The sequence below is a fragment of the Bubalus kerabau genome, chromosome 2 (assembly GCF_029407905.1).
Source record: "Bubalus kerabau isolate K-KA32 ecotype Philippines breed swamp buffalo chromosome 2, PCC_UOA_SB_1v2, whole genome shotgun sequence".
In the NCBI taxonomy this organism is placed as follows: Eukaryota; Metazoa; Chordata; class Mammalia; order Artiodactyla; family Bovidae; genus Bubalus; species Bubalus kerabau.
Window position 1 is genome coordinate 126954122 of NC_073625.1, and position 24401 is coordinate 126978522.

Below are 24401 nucleotides of genomic sequence, written 5' to 3' on the forward strand. Positions count from 1 at the left end.
TGAGACATCCTGAAATCACAAAGACCCCTCTCCTTTACCTTTTGTGCCTTTCAGAACCTTGTTCCCCACTCAGTCAGCAAGATAAATTGAATTTGACCCAAGTCTAGCTCTCCCATCATCCATGTTGGTGCCTCTTCAGCTAATACACCTTTCTTTGATCCAAACTCTTTTTTTTTGCCTTACAGTATGTCAGGCACACAAAGTTAGGTTCAAACACACTCTAGGCGGGGGGTGGTGGGGGTGGGGGGAGGTGAGGGGAGACAGTTTCTTTTGCTCTTTAACATTTATTTTTATTTATTTGTTTGACTCATGGGGTCTTAGATGTGGCATGCAGGACCTTCTGTCTTCTTTGCCGTATGTAGGATCTGTAGCTGCAGCATGCAAACTCTTAGTTGTGGCACGTGATCTGTATGTGACCTCTAGTTCCCTGACCAGGGATTGAACACGGATATCCTGCATTAGGAACGTGGAGTCTCAGCCACTGCACCACCAGGGAAATCACTCGACAACACTGCATTTGAGTCTTCACTTGAAATACCACCATAATCAGCCTGTATTCCATTCCAGCTCTTGGACTGTGCATCTTCAGTGACCTCCTTACCCTTCCAGTTTTACCTTCTCTATCTTTGTGCATTTCTCTTTCTTCCCAGCTTAAGAACTTGGTCTCTTTCACCCTTAGCTTTTTTCCCTGCCCCTGACCACCACCCCCCACCCCCGACCCCGCTCCATCCCCCAGCCTCACCATTAGAATCTACCTCCTTCTGCCAAACCCACACACCTGAAACTGTTCATTAAGTCAGGTGGAGAGAATCTGAAATCTTGTTGTCGTTCAGTCTCTAAGTCATGTCCCACTCTTTGCAACCCCAAGCAGCACGTCAGGCTTCTCTGTCCTTCACTATCTCCTTCTGATTTTAGCCTGTGTCTGAACACTTGATATTTTCCCTGGTGGTTCAGCAGTAAAGAATCCACCTTCAGTGTTGGAGAGGTGGGTTCAATCCCTGGGTGGGGAAGATTCCCTGGAAAAGGAAACGGAAACCCACTCCAGTATTCTCACCCAGAGAATTCCATGGACAGAGGAACCTGGAGGGTTATAGTCCATGGGGTTGCAAAGAGTCAGGCACGACTTAGTGGCTAAACAACAAAAACAAAATACTTGAGACTTGATGTGGGAAGAAGGGAAAAGAAAGATTTGAGTGTGAAAAAGGAGTGTTATGGCAGTGAAAATAAAGTGAAAAGAGGCTCTTATCTGAGACTACTCTGGGGAGAAGATAGGAAAAGGACGGCAGTGGGCAGCTCGGTCCTGCTTTCTAGAAACGTAGCCTGGAGGCAGCAGGATCTCAGGGAGAGACTATATGACCATATGGAATGACCTCTTGGCAGTCATTCCATTAACTGTCTTACAGAGACTCCTGTAATGCCAGTTTGATATAAAAAAAATCAGGTAAACGAGACCTAAAGAATCATGTGAACAGATTAGTAAGCATTCCTCAGCAGGGGGACCTGGTGGGCCAGTGGTGAAGAATCAGACCTCCTTCTCATGCCTACCACACAAACACCTTGGCACTATGAGAGTAAAACCCTAGAACTGCTTTGTGTGGGGAGTAGCAGAAAGTCCAAGAAGGCCTGAGGTTAAATTTCCCATTAGCTCAGTAAGGATGGCAACTTAAAATAGAAATTAATTTGTTCCAGAAATAAAGTGGTATTTTTTGTGCACTTGAATTTATGGTTATGATTCATGCTTGCAGCCTTTTTTTTTTTTTTAACAATTTATAGCATGAGCTTTGTTTCCTTAATAATTGAATTGAGAATTTGTTTTCCCAAAAGGAAATTTAGGGGACTGGATAACAAGTGGAAGAGAATTTGGGTCACTTTTATAAGAGTAATCCTTTTAGTGATAGTAAATTCCTTCTAGGTAGGTCCAACCTCAGCATAAGTACCAGCAAAGGAAAGGTGCCAGAATTAAAGGAGTTTAATCCAAGAAAGAAAGAAATTTTGAGGATCAGAGATTTGCTTCAAGTGATATAGTAACCAATGATGACTTAACTTCCAGTCTGTAGCACTGATATCTTTCCTCTCCTTTCCTTTTGTCTGTCTATTCTTATGTCATTTCCTCTCCTACCCACATTTTGCCCTATGCTGAGTATGAAAGTAAGGTTATAATAACTTGCAATTTTGCATATATTACTGGTCACATTTTATTTATGGTTCTCATTCATAACATGACTCATTTTTCCCCATCAAGGAAATCAGACTTTATTTTGGCAATGTATATGCAAAAAACTTTGATATATGTAGAAACTTAATGTTGAATGTCCCAGGACATGATTCAGAGGCTGACTGGGGGAAGGCCTGAATCTCTGGCTGTAGGGGATTATTGTGGTTTGGCAATGAGAAGCTGGGAAAATTGGCTTCTGGAAGAGGGAGAACTTCACCTTTCTTTAGTGAAGGAAGTCGGTGAATATATCCAGTTGGTCTCCAGTGGAAGCGAAAGTGTCCTTTACCTGGACCTCTTTCTTTGGAATGCCTAGGTGGTGGGCCACGGCCTTGGCGATGGTGGTCTTGGGGATCTTGCCTATGTGGTGGTGGGTCACAGGGTCCATGGTCATAGAAATCATGGTCATGGGGATGATGTCCATGAGGATGATGTCCATAAGGGTGATGTCCATGGGGGTGGTGTCCATGGGGATGATGTCCATGGGGGTGGTGTCCATGAGGATGATGTCCATGGGGGTGGTGTCCATGAGGATGATGTCCATGGGGATGATGCTCATGAGGATGATGTCCATGGGGGTGGTGCTCATCAGAACTATGGTCATGAGGGGGCCTATGGTTCCCCTTGGTGCCAAAGGGAGGGTGAGGACATCTTAACCCTGGAGGGGGAAATGGTAGAGGAGCCCTTGCTTGAAATGGTGGACTGTCTGAGTGATTTTTGTGTTCTAGAGGAGGTGGGCATCTAAAGTTATATGACTCATGGGGATGACCATGATCTTTAGATCCACTGGGCTTAAATGGAGGCCTTCCAGCAGGAGAATGCTCATGCTCGCCAGAGTGGAAGGGACGGCCTAAATGATGTTGCACACCACTGAAGTTTCTATGTTCCTGATGGTGGAAACAGAAGAGTGGATATCATCATGTAACACAAAAAGAAGCTAGATGTTTAATTTAATTTATGTCAATGGCATCTAGATTTTAGATTCCACAGCTTTTTTAAAAGTAGGATATCAAAAAAGGATTTCTCAAATTCTTATCTAGCCAACTCACATTCAAAATACAAACAAAATCAAAATACAAACAAAACTATCATTTATTACCATCATTATTTCACAATAGAAATATTTTATTTTAATAATCAAACAACATTTGATTATTTTAATATTTTTGTTATTTTCTGACTCTTGTCAGAGTCAGAAACTTAATCTCAGAGTAAAGGGTAGTCCTTTAGATGAAATAAACATTATATTGTGAAAACACTCATTATTATTCTTCCCATCTCAATATAAACTGATGAAATTATACTATAAAATGATCCTTATCTATAGATCAACCTTTGGAAAATTAGTGCCTTATAATTTATATTCTCAATGAGAGTCGAGGTTTTTGGTACAAACATCTCCTACTCCTAAAGAATGATCACTTATCTCTGTGTACTTCTCCTTGTTCAGGTTTTAATTTTTAAGAAATCTGTGGAGCCATGTTCATGGTGACAAGCCTGCCCCCTCCACTTGGGGTGGTGCTGGTGCATGGGCACTGGATTATGCTCAGGTTTTTTTTTTTTTTCTGATACAAAAAACACTGTGAAGAATATCTTGGTATCAAATAAGAATTTTCTGGGACATATGTAAAATACTGTTTTGAGTCTTATTTCATACACCTTTATATAGTAGATTTTAGCATTTTTTTAGGTTCTATGCCTAATATTGAAATTAAGTGTCAGCACTGGAGTCCTGACTACAAGGGCCACTTTCAATTCATTAGAGGTTGGTTGAATTAATCATGATTTTACTTTTCCAGCAAATCTTACCCTTCTCAATTCTTGGGGGGAAAAAAATTCATATTTTTTGTGTCATATCAGCAATTTGTACTGTCCCAATTGTACTTTCCCTGTTCTCTCTGTATTTCTCCTCTTTGTCATCCCTACTCCCTCATCCACCATCTCTCTTTCTCCCTCTCTGTCTCTCTCTGTCTGTCCCTCTTACACACACACACACACACACACACACAATACACACCAACAACCATAAGAACAATATATGCTGTGTGTGTGAAAATATCACCTATTTTGGCACTGATCATGACAAAGGCTACTTAAGCAACCCACCTTAAGGTTGAAGACTTCACAGTTTGTGACAATGTCTTTTGGGGTTTCCAAGTCAGAGGCTTCTGCATCATAGAACAAATCTGCTCTGCAGAATCCAAAGATCTGTAAAGAAGCGATAAACCTGTTAGGGTGTGTGTTTTTGAATGTGTCTGTGCAGGTGGTAGGAAGGTATCCAGCTTTGTTGTGAACTCCCAGACATGTGGGAAAGGAAAAGAAGCTTTAGAAAAATCAGGGTTGTTGTTTAGTCATTAAGTTGTGTCCTAAGGAGGGTAAGATACACCAGAAAATAAGGAGATCTTCATGCAGATACCTGAGTATCAAAGGATAAGTGACTAGGGGAACAAGCCCTTTGCTTGAGCATCAGGAAAACTGGATTCTAACCTCAGCTGGGTTGTGAACATCAGGCAGGACCCTTTGCTGAGCCTCAGTTACCTCTTTGTCAAATGGAGTCACTGTGAGGTGTAAATGAGGTGACATGAGTGACAGCACCCTTGGGTGTCAGTTCTTAACACAACCTAGTTATTTGTTTTAGTTTAATCCTAATGGGTAAAATAAATAAATAAATCCAGTGCTAAGTGTAGGTAAGTAACATGTATAACTTTATAATATATATGATACTCTCATGATTCACTTAACTGCTCTGTGCCTTAGTTTCCCCATCTGTAAATCATGAATAAAAATAGTATCTACTTCATAGGGCAGCAGTGAATTAATAAGGTAACATATGTAAAGCAGTTAGAAGGATGCCTGGCACATAGTAAGTGGTTTCTGAATGTTACCTAGCACTTCGCACACACTGATTATACTCACATGAGAGTGTCTGGGAAAGTGGTGACTGGAACAGTTCCTCACAGAGAAGTCCAGGAAGTAACTGGTACCTTCCCCTCCTCTCTAGAACAAATTGGATCCAAGCAGTTTTAAGAATATAAAAAGTTAAAAAAAAAAAAAAAAGCAGTAGATGCTTACTTTCCAACATACTATAAAGTACTATGAGGATTCAAAATCTCCAATGTGCACTATTTTTCTTATGGTCTCTGCCTTTAAAAAATTTATCACATGAGTGATAAGGTGATTATTATTTCATTGAAAGTTTCAACTAATACAGACATAATTAAGGGTAGTGTGAAAAATCAACCTTTGTGCCTCCCATTCTCAGAGGTACCACTATCATCCACTTGATGGATTTTTCCTTCAAGCCTTTTCCTAAATATGTTGCACATATACACATATATCTAATTATTTAACATAAATGGGATCATAGTCTTAAATATTGTTCTGTAACCTACTTTTTCCATTAGCAATATATCTTGAAACTCTTTCCAGTGCATAAACATTGAAAATGTTGTTTTTAGTAATTGTGGCATATTCATTCCATTGTTTGCAGGCACCATAATCTATTTAACTGCATTTACAAAATGCATGACCAACATCAACTAGCTGCTGCGCAAGGCTAGCTTGGGTGGGAAGCACTGAGGTCCTTGGAATGGGAGGCAGAACTGTCTCACTCCAGCCACACCACTAGGAGTGGTGAGGTGGGTGCTCTGACTCTCTGTTTTCCATCATAATACAGGAGATTAGGACCAGATGATTTTAATGACTCACATAAGTTTTATTATTCTCTTCTGTCTTTCCCTCTTCCTTGTTTGGGTTTTTCCTTTTCTCTGTTCAATATTCACACACATATACCCACAACTCCAAAAGCCAAAGAACTGAAGAAGGGAGTCTCAATTTAAAAGGCCTCAAATTAAAAGGTCGAGTGAGAGCAGCAAAGAGGCCCAGGGCTGCCAAGCTCACACCGGCTGCGCTGGACTCTGGGCCCTTGGTGCTAGCTAAACACTAGAGGAGACTCACCGCTCTCATAGCCCTCTTCACTTTGTCCACTCTGAAAGGAGCAAAGTCAGTGTTCTCCCTTTGGTACTTCTCCAGGGCTTTTTCAGCTTGTTTTCTGTACAGTTCAGTATCCTCAAAGAAATCGAAGAGCACCGGGCTGTCTATAGTATTGGCCAGTGCCGAAGAGACTGGAGAAAGAAATTGGCAGTTTTGTGGTTACTGAGTTGGAAGCAGTAATGTCAATGTTGGGATTTGATACATGTAAGCGTAATGGCAAGAATAACAATAGCTTCCATTTTACAGATGGAAATTGAGGGCTGGAGAGGTAACTTGTCCAAGATCAAGTCAATCAGTGGCAGAGCTCAACTTAAACCCAGATCCTTCTAACGCTCAAGTCTCTGTTGTGACCCCTATTCTTGACAACCCATCACTCATAAAGTGCTAATGTTGTAATGAACTCTTCCCTGTCTCTGCCAAGGAGAGAGGCATCGTTAACACAAAATTTTGCCCAGAGAAGAGAAGATGCAGCTCAATCTTTCTTTATGGCAACCTTGTGTGGGAGTTGCTTGACTGTAGAATTTTTATATATTGAGCCATGTTAAGATTAATTATTTTAAAAGAAATTCTGTGATAATTCTTTCTGAAAAGGTGAATTTAAAAGGTGTGTAATTTAGAGTCGGTGCCACTGGAATAGGGTCATGTCTTTGCCACACTTTGGCTCTGTTCCCCAGGCTGGGTCATTGAATCTCCTTGAGGTTTATTTTATATCTAAAATTGAAAGTATTGTAATCTTTACTTCATAGTCTTGTGAGATTAAACAAGTTAATATACGTATAACTGCTTTGTGAGCATATGTAACTTTCAGTCGTTGAAGTCAATACTTGAACGCTAAGTACTTTGCAAAGTGTACTACACAGGCTATCCATTTAATTCTGGGAGGAACCTGAAGGGATAATATTATTGTTATCCTCATTTTGCAAAGGAGGAAAGCTTGAAGAAGTAACTTGCCCTTAAAACCATACAACTAGTAAGTGTTGGGGTTGGGGTTCAAACTCAAATTGGACCCCAGAGCCTATGTTCTCTACAATGATGTCATATTGCTGCTGCTACTAAGTCGCTTCAGTCGTGTCCGACTCTGTGCAACCCCATAGACGGCAGCCCACCAGGCTCCCCCGTCCGTGGGATTCTCCAGGCAAGAACACTGGAGTGGGTTGCCATTTCCTTCTCCAATGCATGAAAGTGAAAAGTGAAAGTGAAGTCGCTCAGCCATGTCTGACTCTTAGAGACCCCATGGACTGCAGCCTACCAGCTCCTCCACCCATGGGATTTTCCAGGCAGGAGTCCTGGAGTGGGGTGCCATCGCCTTCTCCATGATGTCATACAGCCCCTTGTGAATTTCTGTTTTTAGATGTTGAATTTCTATAAAAGAAGATGTGCCAGTAATAGGGAAAAATCTCTCTTCTCTTCTCAAGAGAGCCAGTAATAATTGTATCCACAAGGGCAGGAACCATTTCTGATACATACTTCATAGACTTCTATGATGAATACCATTTGATTGAATTTTGTATGAACCTAGAATTAATTAGCATTTTAACAGGCAATCATACCAGAACTTGTGGTGCAGTTAAAGTCATTCACTCTAAGATCCTCAGGCCCAGCCAAAAATGTTATAGCGATTACCTTACATTGTCCAATCACCTGTAAGAAAGAGAGGTTTATGTTATTGCCTACTTCTTTCCTTAGGTTGACCCAAGGGAAAAAAAAACGTAAGGCAGCATGCTCCCACTATCCATCTGAAATTATTGTGCTTCCTCTCACCAAACCCTCTCTCAAAAACATGTATTTTCTTAGCATAGTTCTGTGAGCTGGATATGCTACAAGCATCCGAAACCCTCATGAGAACCACAGAGAAAGTGTTGAGAGAGATCATGGCCATATCCCAAACATTTTCAAGGAAAAAAAAAGCTAAAACTGCTGGATATGTAGTCATCTTATTTTCTGGAACTGAAATCTTATATCTTTGCTCATTTATCTTTGCACCTTCCTCTGTGGCAGAGAACCTGGGCTCTGAGAACCCATGTGCAATGTGCAGAACAAGACTCAATTCCTTATGGTGACTGCAACTAATCCCTTTGGCCATTTCTGTTAGGGAAACCAGTATTCACAGTTACAGGTTCAGAGGTTCTTAGACATTAGGTGATTTGCCCAAGGTCTCACAGCTGGTCATGCTCTGACATGGGACCATAAGCCCCACTGACTTTTCTTGAACTGGTTTCCCAGTATGGCTCTCAAGAAAATATTACTTGAAGTCAACATAGTCCTTATAAGCCAAGAGGCAGAAGTTTTGCTCTTATTGTTTTACTGTGTAAGCTCAGGTGTGCAACCACCCTGGGCAAGAAGATATTTCTTCTTCTTTCTATCTATTGATAGAAGTCAGGAATGCTAAGAGGAGAGGAATAGTACCTGGTTTACTTACTGTTTCAGATGGACGACGAGAAACATCCAGCTCACAGTCATCCGGGTGCTTCCTGGATAGGACTGGACAGTCAGATTCTTTCACATCCAAGACTAAATAGTAGACAGCTATGGATTCCTGGGGAATTCCAAGAAAGCAATGGCTGGGTAGTATGTGGAAATCCAGAGTTTTCCAATAAAAATAAGCTCTTTATTTCTTAAAGGGAATTCCTGTCATTCTACTCCTCTCCAAGTCATTGCAGGTGCCCTACCTTTATATCATTTGATCTGTTTATTTGATAAAAAGCATCAGCAAGTTTTCAACTGGTCATAATATTGCTTCTGCCCATGAATTTTAAAGAACAATCACAAAAAGGCAGTGTTGGTTTGGGTGGAAGTATTGAAGGTACAAGACTAGAATATAAGCGATGACAGCCATATTATGGCCTCCATTCTATATGTACATTTGTGTCCTCTCACCCAGTTCTATTCTTGAACTTGGGCTTCTTGTCTTTTTTTTAATAGATTGACTCTTTTTTTTTTTTTCCTTTGGCAGCATGTGGGATCCTCGTTCCCTGACCAGGGATCAAACCTGTTTCCCTTACAGTGGAAACTCCGAGTCCTAACCATTGGACCATCAGGGAGATCCCAGATTTCTTGTCCTGATTTCACTTGCCCAAAGCTCAATTCACTCTCTTTGCTTACAAACTAGCTCTGTCCCTCTACCTCCTTTGTCTAATCAGAGATGCCATTATTTATTGCCTTAGTCCTTGGCTTAAGGAATGTCTCTCTTCCAAGATGATGGCTGTTCCAAAACCCACAGAGAACCTCTGGAACCCCTCTGCCTTTGCTCTGTTTCTGCATACCTTCCTTCCAGATTCCCTACACACAGAGAGGGGGTACACCAGGAATTCTCCTAGAAAGCCATCATCCAAGCCATTATGCTATTCAAATCCTGCTCATTCTTCAGGATGCAAATGAACCCTTCTCCCATCCATCATAATTGATCTTCTATTTGACCCCTCCAGCATTTATTCCACTCAGTCACCTGAGTATATCCCATCTTACCCAGTTCACCTATGTGTGTGAGCTGGTGATTATTTCCTTGAGAGCAAAGCCCATAGTTTATTATAATCTTTCTCTTATAGCACTTAGCCATTGATTGGGCTCTGCATAAGTACTTATAAGTATTTAGAGGCTGATCAAGGACATAATGACTGTGCTTAGTAGCTTCAGTCATGTCCAACTCTTTGCGACCACATGGACTGTAGCCCAACAGGTTCCTCTATCCATGGGATCTTCCAGGCAAGAACACTGGAGTGGGTTGACATGCCCTCCTCCAGGGGATCTTCCCAACCCAGAGATGGAACCCACGCCTCCTATGTCTCCTGCATTGGCAGGAGGGTTCTTTACCATCAGTGCCACCTGGGAAGCCCAGGACATACTAGTAACAAATATTAATTCAAAGGATAAGAGAACAATTAGAGCAGCCCTGAGGGCTTCCCAGGTAGCACAGTGGTAAAGAATCTGCCTGCCAATACAGGAGACACAAGAGACACGGGTTTGATCCCTGGGTGGTGAAGATCCCCTTGAGGAGGAAATGGCAACCCACTCCAGTATTCTTGCTTGGGAAGTCCATGGACAGAGGGGCCTGGCAAGCTACAGTCCATGGGGTCGCAAAGAGTCAGACATGACTGAACACAATACAGCACAGAGCAGCCCAGAAATGAAACCAACAACCCTGACCAAAGCCAATCCACGGTGCAAAGTGGCAGGCTTAGGAGCTAGCATCTCCTTTGGCCCTGGTCCATCACCTCCCCACTCAGCTCTACCATGGGAGGCTCCTCACCACTTTGTCCAAGTGGGCATCAGCGACCCGCAGCAACTGGAAAAGGTAGCCATCCCACCGTCCTTTATTGATCAGGTCCAGAGCTTTCACAGCCACAGGCTCAACGGCATCGCAGCCTGTGGGATTCACAGCACAAGAACACTGCTGTGTGATCAGAAGGATGGACAGCAGTGCTGCAGTGAGTACCTTCATTTGGTTAAAATGTGAAAAGCATCCCTTGCTCTGGGATACCATGGCAGAGAAGTTTATTCAAATTTTCTAAAACGCACACACAACTGATTAAGCAAGATTTTATACATTTTTGTTATGTAACCGGGGATGTTCACCTTGACCCCTGGTTCAAATATCTGTCAACATTCTGTAAATGATTAGTGGGCTCTGGGGACAGAAAGTTGACACATGCCATGTTTATAAACATTCCTCGTTTTGAGGCTAATGCCCTCAAAACCACGTGTCCCAAAGTGGGGAAGACAGTGAGATGTTTTATAGTAATTGTTCAGAGACGGTGTGATCAGCTTGTGGTCATTCTTCTAATGGGTTTGAGGTGTGGTAAGTACGAGTCAGCATTATCAACCTTCAGGCCTGACAGGTCTAGGGTCTGTGTGTTTGGAGGCAGCATACCATCATTAATTGTTAACTTCTCCCACCTGGAGGGGGTTTCAGTATCTGCAAAACAGCTTAAAGATATTGTTGTGTGTAATGGTTGAAGAGGAAACGGAACCTAGGTCCAAGGCTACTCTTGACTGTTTCTCCTGGTCTTGAACCCCTGTGCATGCTAAGTCACTTCAGTCATGTTGGACTCTTTGTGATCCCACGGACTATAGCCTGCCAGGCTCCCCTGTCCATGGGATTCTCTAGGCAAGAATACTGGAGTGGGTTCCCATTTCCTTCTCCAGGGGATCTTCCCCACCCAGTGATCAAATCCGCATCTCTCTCTTACATCTCCTGCATTGGCAAGCAGATTCTTTACCACTAACACCACCTGGGAATCCCCTCTCTTTTCAGATTAACAATTGCTTGAATTGAAAGTCAGGGAAGGTCATGGAGGCTTCATGAAGAACATGAAGGTTGTTCCCTGTAATCAAAGAAATGGGGGACACAGAAAAACCGTGTGTCCAGGAGCCCCACAGGGTCCTGCTCAGTATTACTTGGGAAAAAGTTGGGAGCACACTCATGTAATTCCATGACCCTTGAAGTATACTAAAGAGAATTAGTTCATGTGGAAGAGGAAGGTGCTGAAGGTAGCAGTCAAGTCATTCGATGCCCTTCCCAGAGATAGGGTTAGAGGGCATATACCATTGGATGAGGGACCCAGCACTGGGGGATAGGGCTGAGATTAAGCTAATCCCCCATCTGCACCCCTCCTGAAAAAACAGTATAAGTGCACAGATCCCTCATACCAGTAGAGCCCAGCAGCATCAGAAAGGATGAGAAGTCAGCCCAGGTTGCTTCCCCACTACCAGTGACTTACAGCACCTGCCTTCCTCCCCAGTCTCCTTGCAGTGTCAGAGTCTATGGCCATGGTTCTCAGCCTTGAATTCATATTGGAATCACCTGAGGAGCTTTTCAAAATCCTTATGTCCAGGCCTCCCCAAGAGCAATTAAACCAGGGGCTTTCAGAGTGGACCCAGGTGTTGGTAGTTTTCCCAATGTGCAGTCAAGGCAGAGAACCGGTTGAGCTTTGGACACAACCCCAGGGAATGGAAAGAATTTGAAGAGAGAAGCCATGGGGAAGGTGTATGGAATGAGACCTCACTTCCCAGAGTCATAGTCTGATATAGTGAGTTTTAAAAGGGGAAGAAATCTGTTATGAATTATATTTGAGATTGTACCTTTAATAATAGTAACACTAGCTTTTAAATATCCAAACCAGACGGCTTCAGTGTAATTTAGAATGACAGGAATAGTATGGAATCTGGCCAAGGTGTTACTCAGCGGCTCCAACACAGGGACGAAGGGGAAGGTCATTGATTAGAACACAGCCGTATTATGTTTCAATGGAGAACAGGTTGAGCTCATTAATTAGGCTTTTCTAGTATTGCTACACTGGCCACACCCAATATTGAGTGCCCTGGGTGAGTCAAATGCTGGTGGAGGGAAAGAGATTGGAACACTGAGGGGATGGAAGACGGCGCTGACAGTGAGAATCAGCTTTTCCTGAACACTGTTGTAGAAGGACTGATGCTGAAGCTGAAACTCCAATACTTTGGCCACCTGATGAGAAGAACTGACTCATTTGAAGAGACCCTGATGCTGGGAAAGATTTGTCACACAAGTGTATGTTCCTAGGTTCTTTGTCTCGTCACAACAAAGATTTGGAGCGACGGACATTAAAGCCCTCAGCGCGTCACAGCTCTTGGGTCTTGGACAAACCATGTTATAGCTCTTAGGCAAATCAGTGTTACAGCTCTATTTTATTTAGAAGATAGCAGGAGAATCTATCCTCGAAGCGTGAGGGCATGCCAACCCAAAGACTAGAAGAGAAGAGAGTGGAGGAGCGCACGGGGGAGGGGAAGGGAGGGAGAGAGGGAGAGAGGGAGAAAGAGCACACGCACACGAGAGAGAAAGAGAGGGAGAAGGTGCTTTGGCTTCTCCTTTTATGTTTTTTCCTCCACCTGGGCCTGCCCTACGCAAATTGGGCTTAGCCAGGAGTGCTGTTTGTTCTACCTGAAGTCTTCACTCTGGTCCTCGGACCTTCCTTTGACCTTCCTTTGTTCTATTTTCACCGGCTTTTCCCTTCCTTGTCTTTTAGCCACCGCCATTTTGGACTCCTTTTCCCCATTCTACCTACCTAACAGATTGAAGGCAGGAGGAGAAGGGGATGACAGAGGATAAAATGGTCGGATGGCATCATCGACTCAATGGGCATGAGTTTGAGTAAACTCCAGGAGTTGGTGATGGACAGGGGGGCCTGGTGTGCTGCAGTCCATGGGGTCGCAAAGAGTCGGACATGACTGAGTGACTGAACTGAACTACACTGTTGTGTTAAGACCTAGGGGTAGTCATGAGAGCCATGCATTCTCTTCTTGCTTTATTTTTTGGCTGTGCATGTGGTGTATGGGCTGTTAGTTCCCTGACCAGAGATTGAAATCGTGCTCCCTGCATTTGAAGCACAGAGTCCCAACCACCAGACCACCAGGGAAGTCCCTTCCCCTTGCTTTATCGAATTTTAATAACAAATAGTGTACTAGTGATGTGTTACGTTTCTTGCTAGACACTGACTGAAATAGGGTCAAAGACACCAACTGATACCCCGACTGAGTCATTTTTCCATCTTAAAGGAGGCGGATAAGGGTAATAGTGTGTGAATGTTGTCTATTGCTCTTAAGCAAATTATACCAAGGCATATGAACCTCTTCTGGGAAACAGCTTCCAGGACGGAGGAGAATAGTCATATCTGCGAATTCCCTGTTGTATGAGTTTGCTAGGGCTTCCAGAACAAAGTACCACAGACTGGGTGGCTGAAATAATAGAAGTAATTCTTTCATAATTCTAGAGACTAAGAAGTCCAAGATCAAGGTGTCAGAGGACTGGTTTCTTCTGAGGCCTCTCTCCTTGGCTTGTATGGCCATCTTCTCTCTGTCCCCACGTGTTCTTCCCTCTGTACGTGTCTGTATGCTAAATCTCCTCTTCTTATAAGGACACATACTGAATTAGGACCCACCCTAATGACTTCATTTTTAACCTAATTACCTCTTTAAAGACCTTACTTCCAAATACAGTCACGTTCTGAGAAACTGGGGATTAGGACTTTAGTATATGAATTTTATGGGGACACAATGCAGCCCATAGCACCTGTCCAATTTAAAAAGATGTGTGTGTGTGTGTATACGTGTGTATATGTGCAACTACATATATTTGTGTGTGTATATGTGTATAATATATATGTATAAACACATTCATTGTTATACAGTTTTTTAAATTAAAAAATTGGGAGTAAATGTTATCTAGTTCCTTAATTTCTGCTCTGGGAAAAAATTTTTAAAGGAGTCAGAAAGTTCCCCAACTTGAAACAACATTTTGTTCTCCCCAGGCTTAACCAGAGGCTACAGGCAAATGTCATTTCCATCTACCCCATCACTACATTTACCAGGTTCTACTGGTTCCAAGCAGGAAAAGGAGTTCGTCAAGGCTGTATATTGTCACCCTGTTTATTTAACTTATATGCAGAGTACATCATGAGAAACGCTGGACTGGAAGAAACACAAACTGGAATCAAGATTGCCAGGAGAAATCTCAGTAACCTCAGATATGCAGATGACACCACCCTTATGGCAGAAAGCGAAGAGGAACTAAAAAGCCTCTTGATGAAGGTGAAAGTGGAGAGTGAAAAAGTTGGCTTAAAGCTCAACATTCAGAAAATGAAGATCATGGCACCCGGTCCCACCACTTCATGGGAAATAGATGGAGAAACAGTGGAAACAGTGTCAGACTTTATTTTTCTGGGCTCCCAAATCACTACAGATGGTGACTGCAGCCATGAAATTAAAAGACACTTACTCCTTGGAAGGAAAGTTATGACCAACCTAGATAGCATATTCAAAAGCAGAGACACTACTTTGCCAACAAAGGTTCATCTAGTCAAGGCTATGGTTTTTCCTGTGGTCATGTATGGATGTGAGAGTTGGACTGTGAAGAAGGCTGAGTGCCGAAGAATTGATGTTTTGAACTGCAGTGTTGGAGAAGACTCTTGAGAGTCCCTTGGACTGCAAGGAGATCCAACCAGTCCATTCTGAAGGAGATCAGCCCTGGGATTTCTTTGGAAGGAATGATGCTGAAGCTGAACTCCAGTACTTTGGCCACCTCATGCGAAGAGTTGACTCATTGGAAAAGACTCTGATGCTGGGAGGGATTGGGGGCAGGAGGAGAAGGGGACGACAGAGGATGAGATGGCTGGATGGCATCACTGACTCAATGGACATGAGTCTGAGTGAACTCCGGGAGTTGGTGATGGACAGGGAGGCCTGGCTTGCTGCGATTCATGGGGTCGCAAAGAGTTGGACACAACTGAGCGACTGATTTGATCTGATCTGATCTGAGGTCTTGAATACTATTCAGACATGTGAGAAAAAAAAATCCACCTTCAAGTGGAAGGTTTTGCAGACAATATCTGACCAATACTTGGTGTTGAAATGATTGTGGAATAAAGGAAGAGTGAAGTTCTGATGAATCCCAGTCTCTTGATATCCTTTAATTTTCATATTATTTAATCAAAAGAATCACACTATGCTTTTGTAAAAAATTAACAGAAATCTCAATTACATAGAGTTGGGAAACCAGAAGGGGGAGCACTCATGCCCTGTGATGGGGCAGAGCCTAACAAACAAGAAGAGAGACTTCTGTCCTGGCAACAGCTCAGCCAATGGAAAGCCACGGACTCTGTTTACTATAGCTCTCTCAACTTTCTTTTCCTCTTTATAAAAGTTTTCCTTCCCTTGCTGTCTGGGGAATTCTCTGCAGCTCTCTGAGTTTACAAACCCTAAATTGCAATTTTCTGCTGATCCCAAATAAATCCATCTTCGCTGGAGAGATAGCTGGCAGTGTATTTCTTTCAGGCCAACAGTTTGGTGGCCTGTACAAGGCCCATAGAAGTTGCCCAGCAGCTCCAGGGTTGGTGAGCAAACAGGTGTGGTATCCACAGTTGAACCAATTGTTGCTCATGGCTTTTCCTGCCCAGGAGTTTGAAGGTATAGCTTTCTGCCCAGGAGTTTGAAGGTATAGCTTTCTCCCAGATTTGAGCTTATACCTTCTTTGCTTTGTTCAGTTCAGTCGCTCAGTTGTGTCTGACTCTCTGCAACCCCATGGACTGCAGCATGCCAGGTCTCCCTGTCCATCACCAGCTCCCAGAGTTTACCCAAACTCATGTCCATTGAGTCAGTGATGCCATCCAACCATCTTATCTTCTGTCGTCCCTTTCTCCTCCTGCCTTCAATCTTTTCCAGCATCAGGGTGTTTTCCAATGAGTCAGTTCTTCGCATCAGGTGGCCAAAGTACTGGAGTTTCAGCTTCAACATCAGTCCTTCCAATGAACACTCAGGACTGATCTCCTTTAGGATGGACTGGTTGGATCTCCTTGCAGTCCAAAGCTCCAGGCTTTATTCGGCATCTGTTTAAAGGTTTCCCCTTTCTGGTTAAGGCCTTGTTCTGCATGTGAAGTTGGCACTTCTGCCTAATTTGAGGTCAGGCTGTTTCACTGAACCTGGCTAGGCTTCACCTATTCCATTTGGAACAAAGGCTGCTTAAACAAAGGATACCTGAAGCTGGATATCCTTTGACTCATTCCTCAGGGAACAGGGGATTTTTTTCTGAATCAGTGCGGAGTTTTTCAGCCTTTGGCATACTCCTTTGGAAGCACTGTCTTCTGGATACTGGGTTTATAAAGCTTTCGGTCTGGATCCTTCAGACTTTCAAGGTGTCTCAGTGGTAAAGAATCTGCTTGCCAATGGAAAAAGATGCAGGAGATGCAGTTTGATTCCTGCACGGGGAAGACCCCCTGCAGGAAGAAATGGCAACCCACTCCAATATTCTTGCCTGGAAAATTCCATGGCCAGAGGAGCCTGGCAGACTACCGTCCATAGGGTCACAAAGAGTCAAACACGACCAAGCATACACACACACACACACACACACAGATACACATACTGGATCCTTTAGGACCAAGCTATCTCCTTAAGACTGGCTGGGATCGGCCTGCTAGCTGCTTGAGCTATAAGATATTTGAGTTGTTTGAAATTGTTCTTTACTGTAGAGGAAAAACTCTAAGAAATGTGATCCCAGTTATATAAGTATTTTTCAAGGTGCCCCCCATTACAGAGACTCCTGATGATTTTATGTCTAAACATCTTCCTCATATTCATTTCTAGCTAAGTAAGTGGACTTGACCAAGGCAATTTAGAATACCAGTGGTAATTGTGGGGGACTTTTGAAAGTCACAAATTTAATTTCCTTAAAATCGAACTGGACTACAAGAGGTCGAAAATTTCCAGAACTAAGTGGCATGCTAATTTCACTCATTTTGAGACTTCTCAGCTGTTATCAGGAGTCTGAAATTGTCTCTATAAAAGATTAACTGACGCAAACAAGTGATGGAAGAAAGATAAACAGGCTCCCAAAGCCTGAAGCTCTTTTTCCTTGGTTTCTTTGTCCCAGGCTTTGCCTCTGGCATCATATTCTTCTTTCTTTTCTATAATTCCTGTGCCTCCAATATATCTTCCAATCCTTCAGACAAATTCTCCCATCAAACTTTCCTTTTTCTCGGAAACTCCCCCCACTCCCTTACCAGCGTGGTTTCTCTGACTTTTATCAGCTAGTTCATATGCTCATTGGTGAAGACCAGGTCCAGTATTGAATGAAAACCAGTAACTGGGGAAGTCCTGAAAAGTCTCTAGAATTACAACTGGGAGTCCAGTCCACTAACTTACTATTTTCAGGCTCAGGCAATCCCTAGCAACCTCATTAAAAAATTCCTAGGGCTTTTCCAAAGTCTGTTGATGGGAACAAAATCCAGGCTTGCAAATAAAACTCTGATGAACCAGTTCATGAATATCACAGTAGACTTCAGATTCTGGTCTTCCACATGATGTTGATTCCACCTGGGTAGCTTTTAACTCTATGTTTATTAATGGGCTGAACCAGGATCTTTCCCTTCTAAAAGAAGGATCAGGATAGAATGCAACTATGTCTGCTCAGATTTAGTGAATTTGCCAAACCAGCTCTCTCATTCTCTAGATGAGTCACCTCCAAGGAAGACAGCCAAAATCCTAATATTCAACTCCAACAAATGAAGGCACCTAAACGAAATGAAAACCTTCCTGGCTTCCTCTACTATTGCAAAGGACCAGGACTTTGGAAAAGAGATTGTTACAAATTTAACTGGTTTAGGTACCCTTAGCCCTCCAACCAGCCTTTCCAGCATCCTCCTGATTGTCGATGATGAAGCTTCAAGGAACTATAGGAGCTCTTCCTAATAATCCCTCTTAAATGCCTTAGAGAAACATTTTTCTGTATTGGGGGGTGAATCTTTTCTAGTCCTAAATGACACTAGAGCCATACTATTTTTGTTCTTAATATATATGTTTTATTGAAGTATATAGTTGACTTCGGAGAAGGCAATGGCACCCCACTCCAGTACTCTCGCCTGGAAAATCCCATGGACAGAGGAGCCTGCTGGGCTGCCGTCTCTGGGGTCACACAGGGTCAGACACGACTGAAGCGACAGCAGCAGCAGCAGCAGCAGCAGCAGCATAGTTGACTTACACTAGAGCCATACTCTTTGTTGTTGTTACTCAGTCGATAATTCATGTCCGACTCTTTGCAACCCCATGGACTGTAACATGCCAGACTCTCCTGTCCTTCACTACCTCCTGGAGTTTGCTCAGACTCATGTCCATTGATTCGGTGATGCTATCTAATCATCTTATCCTCTGTCACCCACTTCTCCTGTCCTGAATCTTTTCCAGCATCAGAGTCTTTTATAATGAATTGGCTCTTTTCATCAGGTGACCAAAGTACTGGAGCTTCAGCATCAGTCCTTCCAATGAGTTTCTGGGGTTGATTTCCTTTAGAATACACTCTTTGTACTCAATCCAAAGCTATAGACAGACCTTTCCTTGAAGCACTAAAACAGTTCTAACAGTGGGGCACTCCAGTGAGCCTCAAGAGGTTCCTGTGTCTGAACTCATTCCCTTTTGTTTAGGCCTTTTGAGAGATATCCACTTTCCCCTTAGCTCCTTTCAGTCATTTCAGTCGCTCAGTCGTGTCTGACTCTTTGCGACCCCATGGACTGCAGCACGCCAGGCTTCCCTGTCCTCTGCCTTCATTAATTTATTAGAGACTTCTTGGAGAAATATACTGGAACATCTTTCTCCAAAAAGGGGGGCATAATTCTAGAAAACTGACAGTCATCATCAAAGTGACCCATGAGGTGAATTAAATGATCTTTTGATCTTTTATTTGTTCCATCTCTGTCAGTAGTAGAGTAGATTCTGGAAATCTGATCATTTGTCTCTATTGAATCAGCTACCACTTTCCTTATGGGCACGATCCACAGATTACTTCCCATCAAGATTCGAGTAGATCCCTCAAAACTTCTTCCCAGAATTAATCAATACCCTGTTTGTAAAGAAAACCTTCAAGGCATAAAGCCCATAATAGAAGGTTACAAGGCTCAAGGCCTCATTTTCCCTTGTACATTAATAGCTCCTGCATACTTCCCATATTACCAGTGAGAAAATCTAAGGACCAAGTGTTGAGATTTGTCCAGGACCTCTGAGGCCAGGGGCGGCGGCTGGGAGGAGCAACCCCACATCCAAGGAGCCGTGGCTGCTCAGGCGCAGGAGGGCCTAGAGGAGCTATCCCACGTGAAGGTCAGGAAGGGTGGTGGTGAGGAGATACCCCTCGTCCAAGGTAAGGAGCAATGGCTGCGCTTTGCTGGAGCAGCCGTGAAGAGATACCCCACGCCCAAGGTAAGAGAAACCCAAGTAAGACAGTAGGTGTTGCAAGAGGGCATCAGAGGGCAAACACACTGAAACCATACTCACAGAAAACGATTCAATCTAATCACACTAGGACCACAGCCTTGTCTAACTCAATGAAATTAAGCCATACCCGTGGGGCAACCCAAGATGGGTGGGTCAAGGTGGAGAGATCTGACAGAATGTGGTCCACTGGAGAAGGGAATGGCAAGCCACTTCAGTATTCTTGCCTTGAGAACCCCATGAACAGTATGAAAAGGCAAAATGATGGGATACTGAAAGAGAAACTCCCCAGGTCAGTAGGTGCCCAATATGCTACTGGAGATCACTGGAGAAATAACTCCAGAAAGAATGAAGGGATGGAGCCAAAGCAAAAAGAATACCCAGATGTGGATGTGACTGGTGATAGAAGCAAGGTCTGATGCTGTAAAGAGCAATATTGTATAGGAACCTGGAATGTCAGGTCCATGAATCAAGGCAAATTGGAAGTGGTCAAACAAGAGATGGCAAGAGTGAATGTCGACATTCTAGGAATCAGCGAACTGAAATGGACTGGAATGGGTGAATTTAACTCAGCTGACCATTATATCTACTACTGCGGGCAGGAATCCCTCAGAAGAAATGGAGTGGCCATCATGGTCAACAAAAGAGTCTGAAATGCAGTACTTGGATGCAATCTCAAAAACGACAGAATGATCTCTGTTCATTTCCAAGGCAAACCATTCAATATCACAGTAATCCAAGCCTATGCCCCAACCAGTAATGCTGAAGAAGCTGAAATTGAACGGTTCTATGAAGACCTACAAGACCTTTTAGAACTAACACCCAAAAAAGATGTCCTTTTCATTATAGGAGACTGGAATGCAAAAGTAGCAAGTCAAGAAACACCTGGAGTAACAGGCAAATTTGGCCTTGGAATACGGAATGAAGCAGGGCAAAGACTAATAGTTTTGCCAAGAAAATGCACTGGTCATAACAAACACCCTCTTCCAACAACACAAGAGAAGACTCAATACATGGACATCACCAGATGGTCAACACCGATTTCAGATTGATTATATTCTTTGCAGCCAAAGATGGAGAAGCTCTATACAGTCAGCAAAAACAAGACCAGGAGCTGACTGTGGCTCAGACCATGAACTCCTTATTGCCAAATTCAGACTTAAATTGAAGAAAGTAGGGAAAACCACTAGACCATTCAGGTATGACCTAAATCTACTCCCTTATGATTATACAGTGGAACTGAGAAATAGATTTAAGGACCTAGATCTCATAGATAGAGTGCCTGATGGACTATGGAATGAGGTTCGTGACATTGTACAGGAGACAGGGATCAAGATTATCCCCATGGAAAAGAAATGCAAAAAAGCAAGATGGCTGTTTGGGGAGGCCTTACAAATAGCTGTGAAAAGAAGAGAAGCAAAAAGCGAAGGAGAAAAGGAAAGATATAAACATCTGAATGTAGAGTTCCAAAGAATAGCAAGAAGAGATAAGAAAGCCTTCCTCAGCGATCAATGCAAAGAAATAGAGGAAAACAACAGAATGGGAAAGACTAGGGATGTCTTCAAGAAAATCAGAGATACCAAAGGAACATTTCATGCAAAGATGGGCTCGATAAAGGACAGAAATGGTATGGACCTCACAGAAGCAGAAGATATTAAGAAGAGATGGCAAGAATACACAGAAGAACTGTACAAAAAAGATCTTCACGACCCAGATAATCACGATGGTGTGATCACTGACCTAGAGCCAGACATCCTGGAATGTGAAGTCAAGTGGGAATTAGAGAGCATCACTATGAACAAAGCTAGTGGAGATGATGGAATTCCAGTTGAGCTATTCCAAATCCTGAAAGATGATGCTGTGAAAGTGCTGCACTCAATATGCCAGCAAATTTGGAAAACTCAGCAGTGGCCACAGGACTGGAAAAGGTCAGTTTTCATTCCAATCCCAAAGAAAGGCAACGCCAAAGAATGCTCAAACTACCGCACAACTGCACTCATCTCACACGCTAGTAAAGTAATGCTCAAAATTCTCCAAGCCAGGCTTCAGCAATATGTGAACCATGAACTTCCTGATGTTCAAGCTGGTTTTAGAAAAGGCAGAGGAACCAGAGATCAAATTACCAACATCTGCTGGATCATCGAAAAAGCAAGAGAGTTCCAGAAAAACATCTATTTCTGCTTTATTGACTATGCCAAAGCCTTTGACTGTGTGGATCACAATAAACTGTGGAAAATTCTGAAAAAGATGGGAATACCAGACCACCTGATCTGACTCTTGAGAAATTTGTATGCAGGTCAGGAAGCAACAATTAGAACTGGACATGGAACAACAGACTGGTTCCAAATAGGAAAAAGAGTTCATCAAGGCTGTATATTGTCACCCTGTTTATTTAACTTATATGCAGAGTACATCATGAGAAACGCTGGGCTGGAAGAAACGCAAGCTGGAATCAAGATTGCCAGGAGAAATCTCAATAACCTCAGATATGCAGATGACACCACCCTTATGGCAGAAAGCGAAGAGGAACTAAAAAGCCTCTTGATGAAAGTGAAAGTGGAGAGTGAAAAAGTTGGCTTAAAGTTCAACATTCAGAAAACGAAGATCATGGCATCTGGTCCCATCACTTCATGGCAAATAGATGGAGAAACAGTGGAAACAGTGTCAGACTTTATTTTTCTGGGCTCCAAAATCACTGCAGATGGTGACCGCAACCATGAAATTAAAAGACGCTTATTCCTTGGAAGGAAAGTTATGACCAACCTAGATAGCATATTCAAAAGCAGAGACACTACTTTGCCAACAAAGGTTCGTCTAGTCAAGGCTATGGTTTTTCCAGTGGTCATGTATGGATGTGAGAGTTGGACTGTGAAGAAGGCTGAGCACCGAAGAATTGATGTTTTTGAACTGTGGTGTTGGAGAAGACTCTTGAGAGTCCCTTGGACTGCAAGGAAATCCAACCAGTCCATTCTGAAGGAGATCATTCCTGGGATTTCTTTGGAAGGAATGATGCTGAAGCTGAACTCCAGTACTTTGGCCACCTCATGCGAAAAGTTGACTCATTGGAAAAGACTCTGATGCTGGGAGGGATTGGGGGCAGGAGGAAAAGGGGACGATAGAGGATGAGATGGCTGGATGGCATTACTGACTCGATGGACGTGAGTCTGAGTGAACTCCGGGAGTTGGTGATGGACAGGGAGGCCTGGCTTGCTGGGATTCATGGGTTGGCAACGAGTCGGACACGACTGAGCGACTGATCTGATCTGATCTAAGCATAAGCAACATTGTTATCCCTCATACCTTACTAACATCCATTCTCACTGGAAGAAAATTTTTTTTTTACTGTAATTGATTTACGCAGTGCATTCTTCAGTATTCTATTTAATGAAGCTAGCTAGTACCTTTTTGTCTTTACTTGGGAATAAAAAAATTCACCTGGAAAGCAATGCCTCAGGGTTATACTGACAGTCCTTCTGAGGGCTGATCTGAGATATTCTTTCTCTCTTTTGTGTTTTGGCCACATCATGGGGCTTGTGGGATCTCAAATCCCTGACTAGGGATTGAATCCTTGCCTTTGGCAGTGAAAGCGCAGAGTCCTAACCAGCAACTCCAGGGAATTCCCTGGGCTGAAGGTTGATTGGGATGATATAAAGTTCCTTAGGGGTTTTACTTTGTTGCAACAAAGTAAAAGGTGGATCCTTTGCTTCTTCACTGTCTTTTTCAAGCCTTCTCACATTAAGACAACATCCATTTGCTAAATCTTTTAGCCTTAAAGGGACTTAAGGTTGTCAAAGAAAAATTGTAGCTTGTCCAAACCCAGGTTTGATATTTAGAGCATCTGATAACAGAACAAGGTCTGAACTGTAATCCAGATAAAACCTCACAGTGTCCTAAGTCCCATCAGACCTAAAACTAAGCAGAGCTGTGAGGTTTTCTCAGGCTAGTTGGTTATTAATGAATTTAGATTCCAAATTTCTTTCTTATGGCCGAACCTCTGTGTTTTACTCAGCAATAAAGGCTGCAGTTTTGTGGGAAGAACTGGCAACACAGTCTTCGAGGCGTTAAAGGAGAGTCTGATGAGCTCTCACCTGACTTCAGGCATCCCAATGATCAGATTCCCCTTTTCCTTTTTGTATATGAAGAGGAAGGGAATGCCTTAGGGTACTCACCAAAAACACAGGGACCACCGTCAACTCACAGGGTATTATGGCCAGCAACTGGATCCTGTGGCAGAGGGACACCTCCCTTGCCTTAGAGCTATTACAGCCACTGCCCTTTTGGTTAAGAGCACTGAGAAAATTGTCGTGGGATCCTTGTTAACTATTTTTGTACTTCATACAGTTAGAAGCCTCCTGAACTCTTATCATGCTCAACATTTCTCAGCCAGTCACCTTACCTCTTTCTTATGAAGTCCTTTTGTTAACTGTTGCTCACATAACTCTTTTATGTTGTAATAGCCTTAACCTGGCTATGG

The 24401-nt window shown here is 43.0% G+C and overlaps 1 protein-coding gene and 1 long non-coding RNA gene across 3 annotated transcripts; one reads left to right on the top strand and one right to left on the bottom strand.

Moving 5' to 3' along the window:
• Window positions 1-2181: 2181 nt before the first annotated feature.
• HRG (histidine rich glycoprotein) lies at window positions 2182-11957 on the bottom strand. 2 transcript variants are annotated; one of them, XM_055570314.1, is made up of 8 exons: window positions 11852-11957; window positions 10452-10567; window positions 8625-8741; window positions 7756-7846; window positions 6170-6336; window positions 5129-5209; window positions 4319-4420; window positions 2182-3099 (listed from the first exon to the last, which is right to left on the bottom strand). In XM_055570314.1, exons 1-8 carry the CDS (start codon window positions 11868-11870, stop codon window positions 2254-2256), a joined length of 1539 nt encoding a protein of 512 aa, XP_055426289.1. In that variant the 5' UTR covers window positions 11871-11957; the 3' UTR covers window positions 2182-2253. The 2 variants fall into 2 exon arrangements, with proteins under 2 accessions (XP_055426289.1, XP_055426288.1); XM_055570313.1 differs by lacking the exon at window positions 11852-11957 and having other exon boundaries at window positions 10452-10658.
• A 306-nt stretch (window positions 11958-12263) lies between these two features.
• On the top strand, window positions 12264-15624 carry LOC129644894 (uncharacterized). Its single transcript, XR_008711038.1, has 2 exons — window positions 12264-12728; window positions 14485-15624. It is a non-coding gene; the product is annotated as an uncharacterized LOC129644894 (long non-coding RNA).
• The last annotated feature ends 8777 nt before the right edge of the window (window positions 15625-24401 follow it).

Coding starts and splice junctions, on each gene's coding strand:
- HRG (XM_055570313.1), bottom strand. CDS start 10,643: ATGAAGGTACTCACTGCAGCACTGCTGTCCATCCTTCTGATCACACAG. Junction 6,337..7,755: donor TAACTGCACCACAAGTTCTG/GTATGATTGCCT, acceptor TTCTTTCTCCAG/TCTCTTCGGCACTGGCCAAT. Junction 4,421..5,128: donor ACTTTCCCAGACACTCTCAT/GTGAGTATAATC, acceptor GCTTCTTTACAG/ATCTTTGGATTCTGCAGAGC.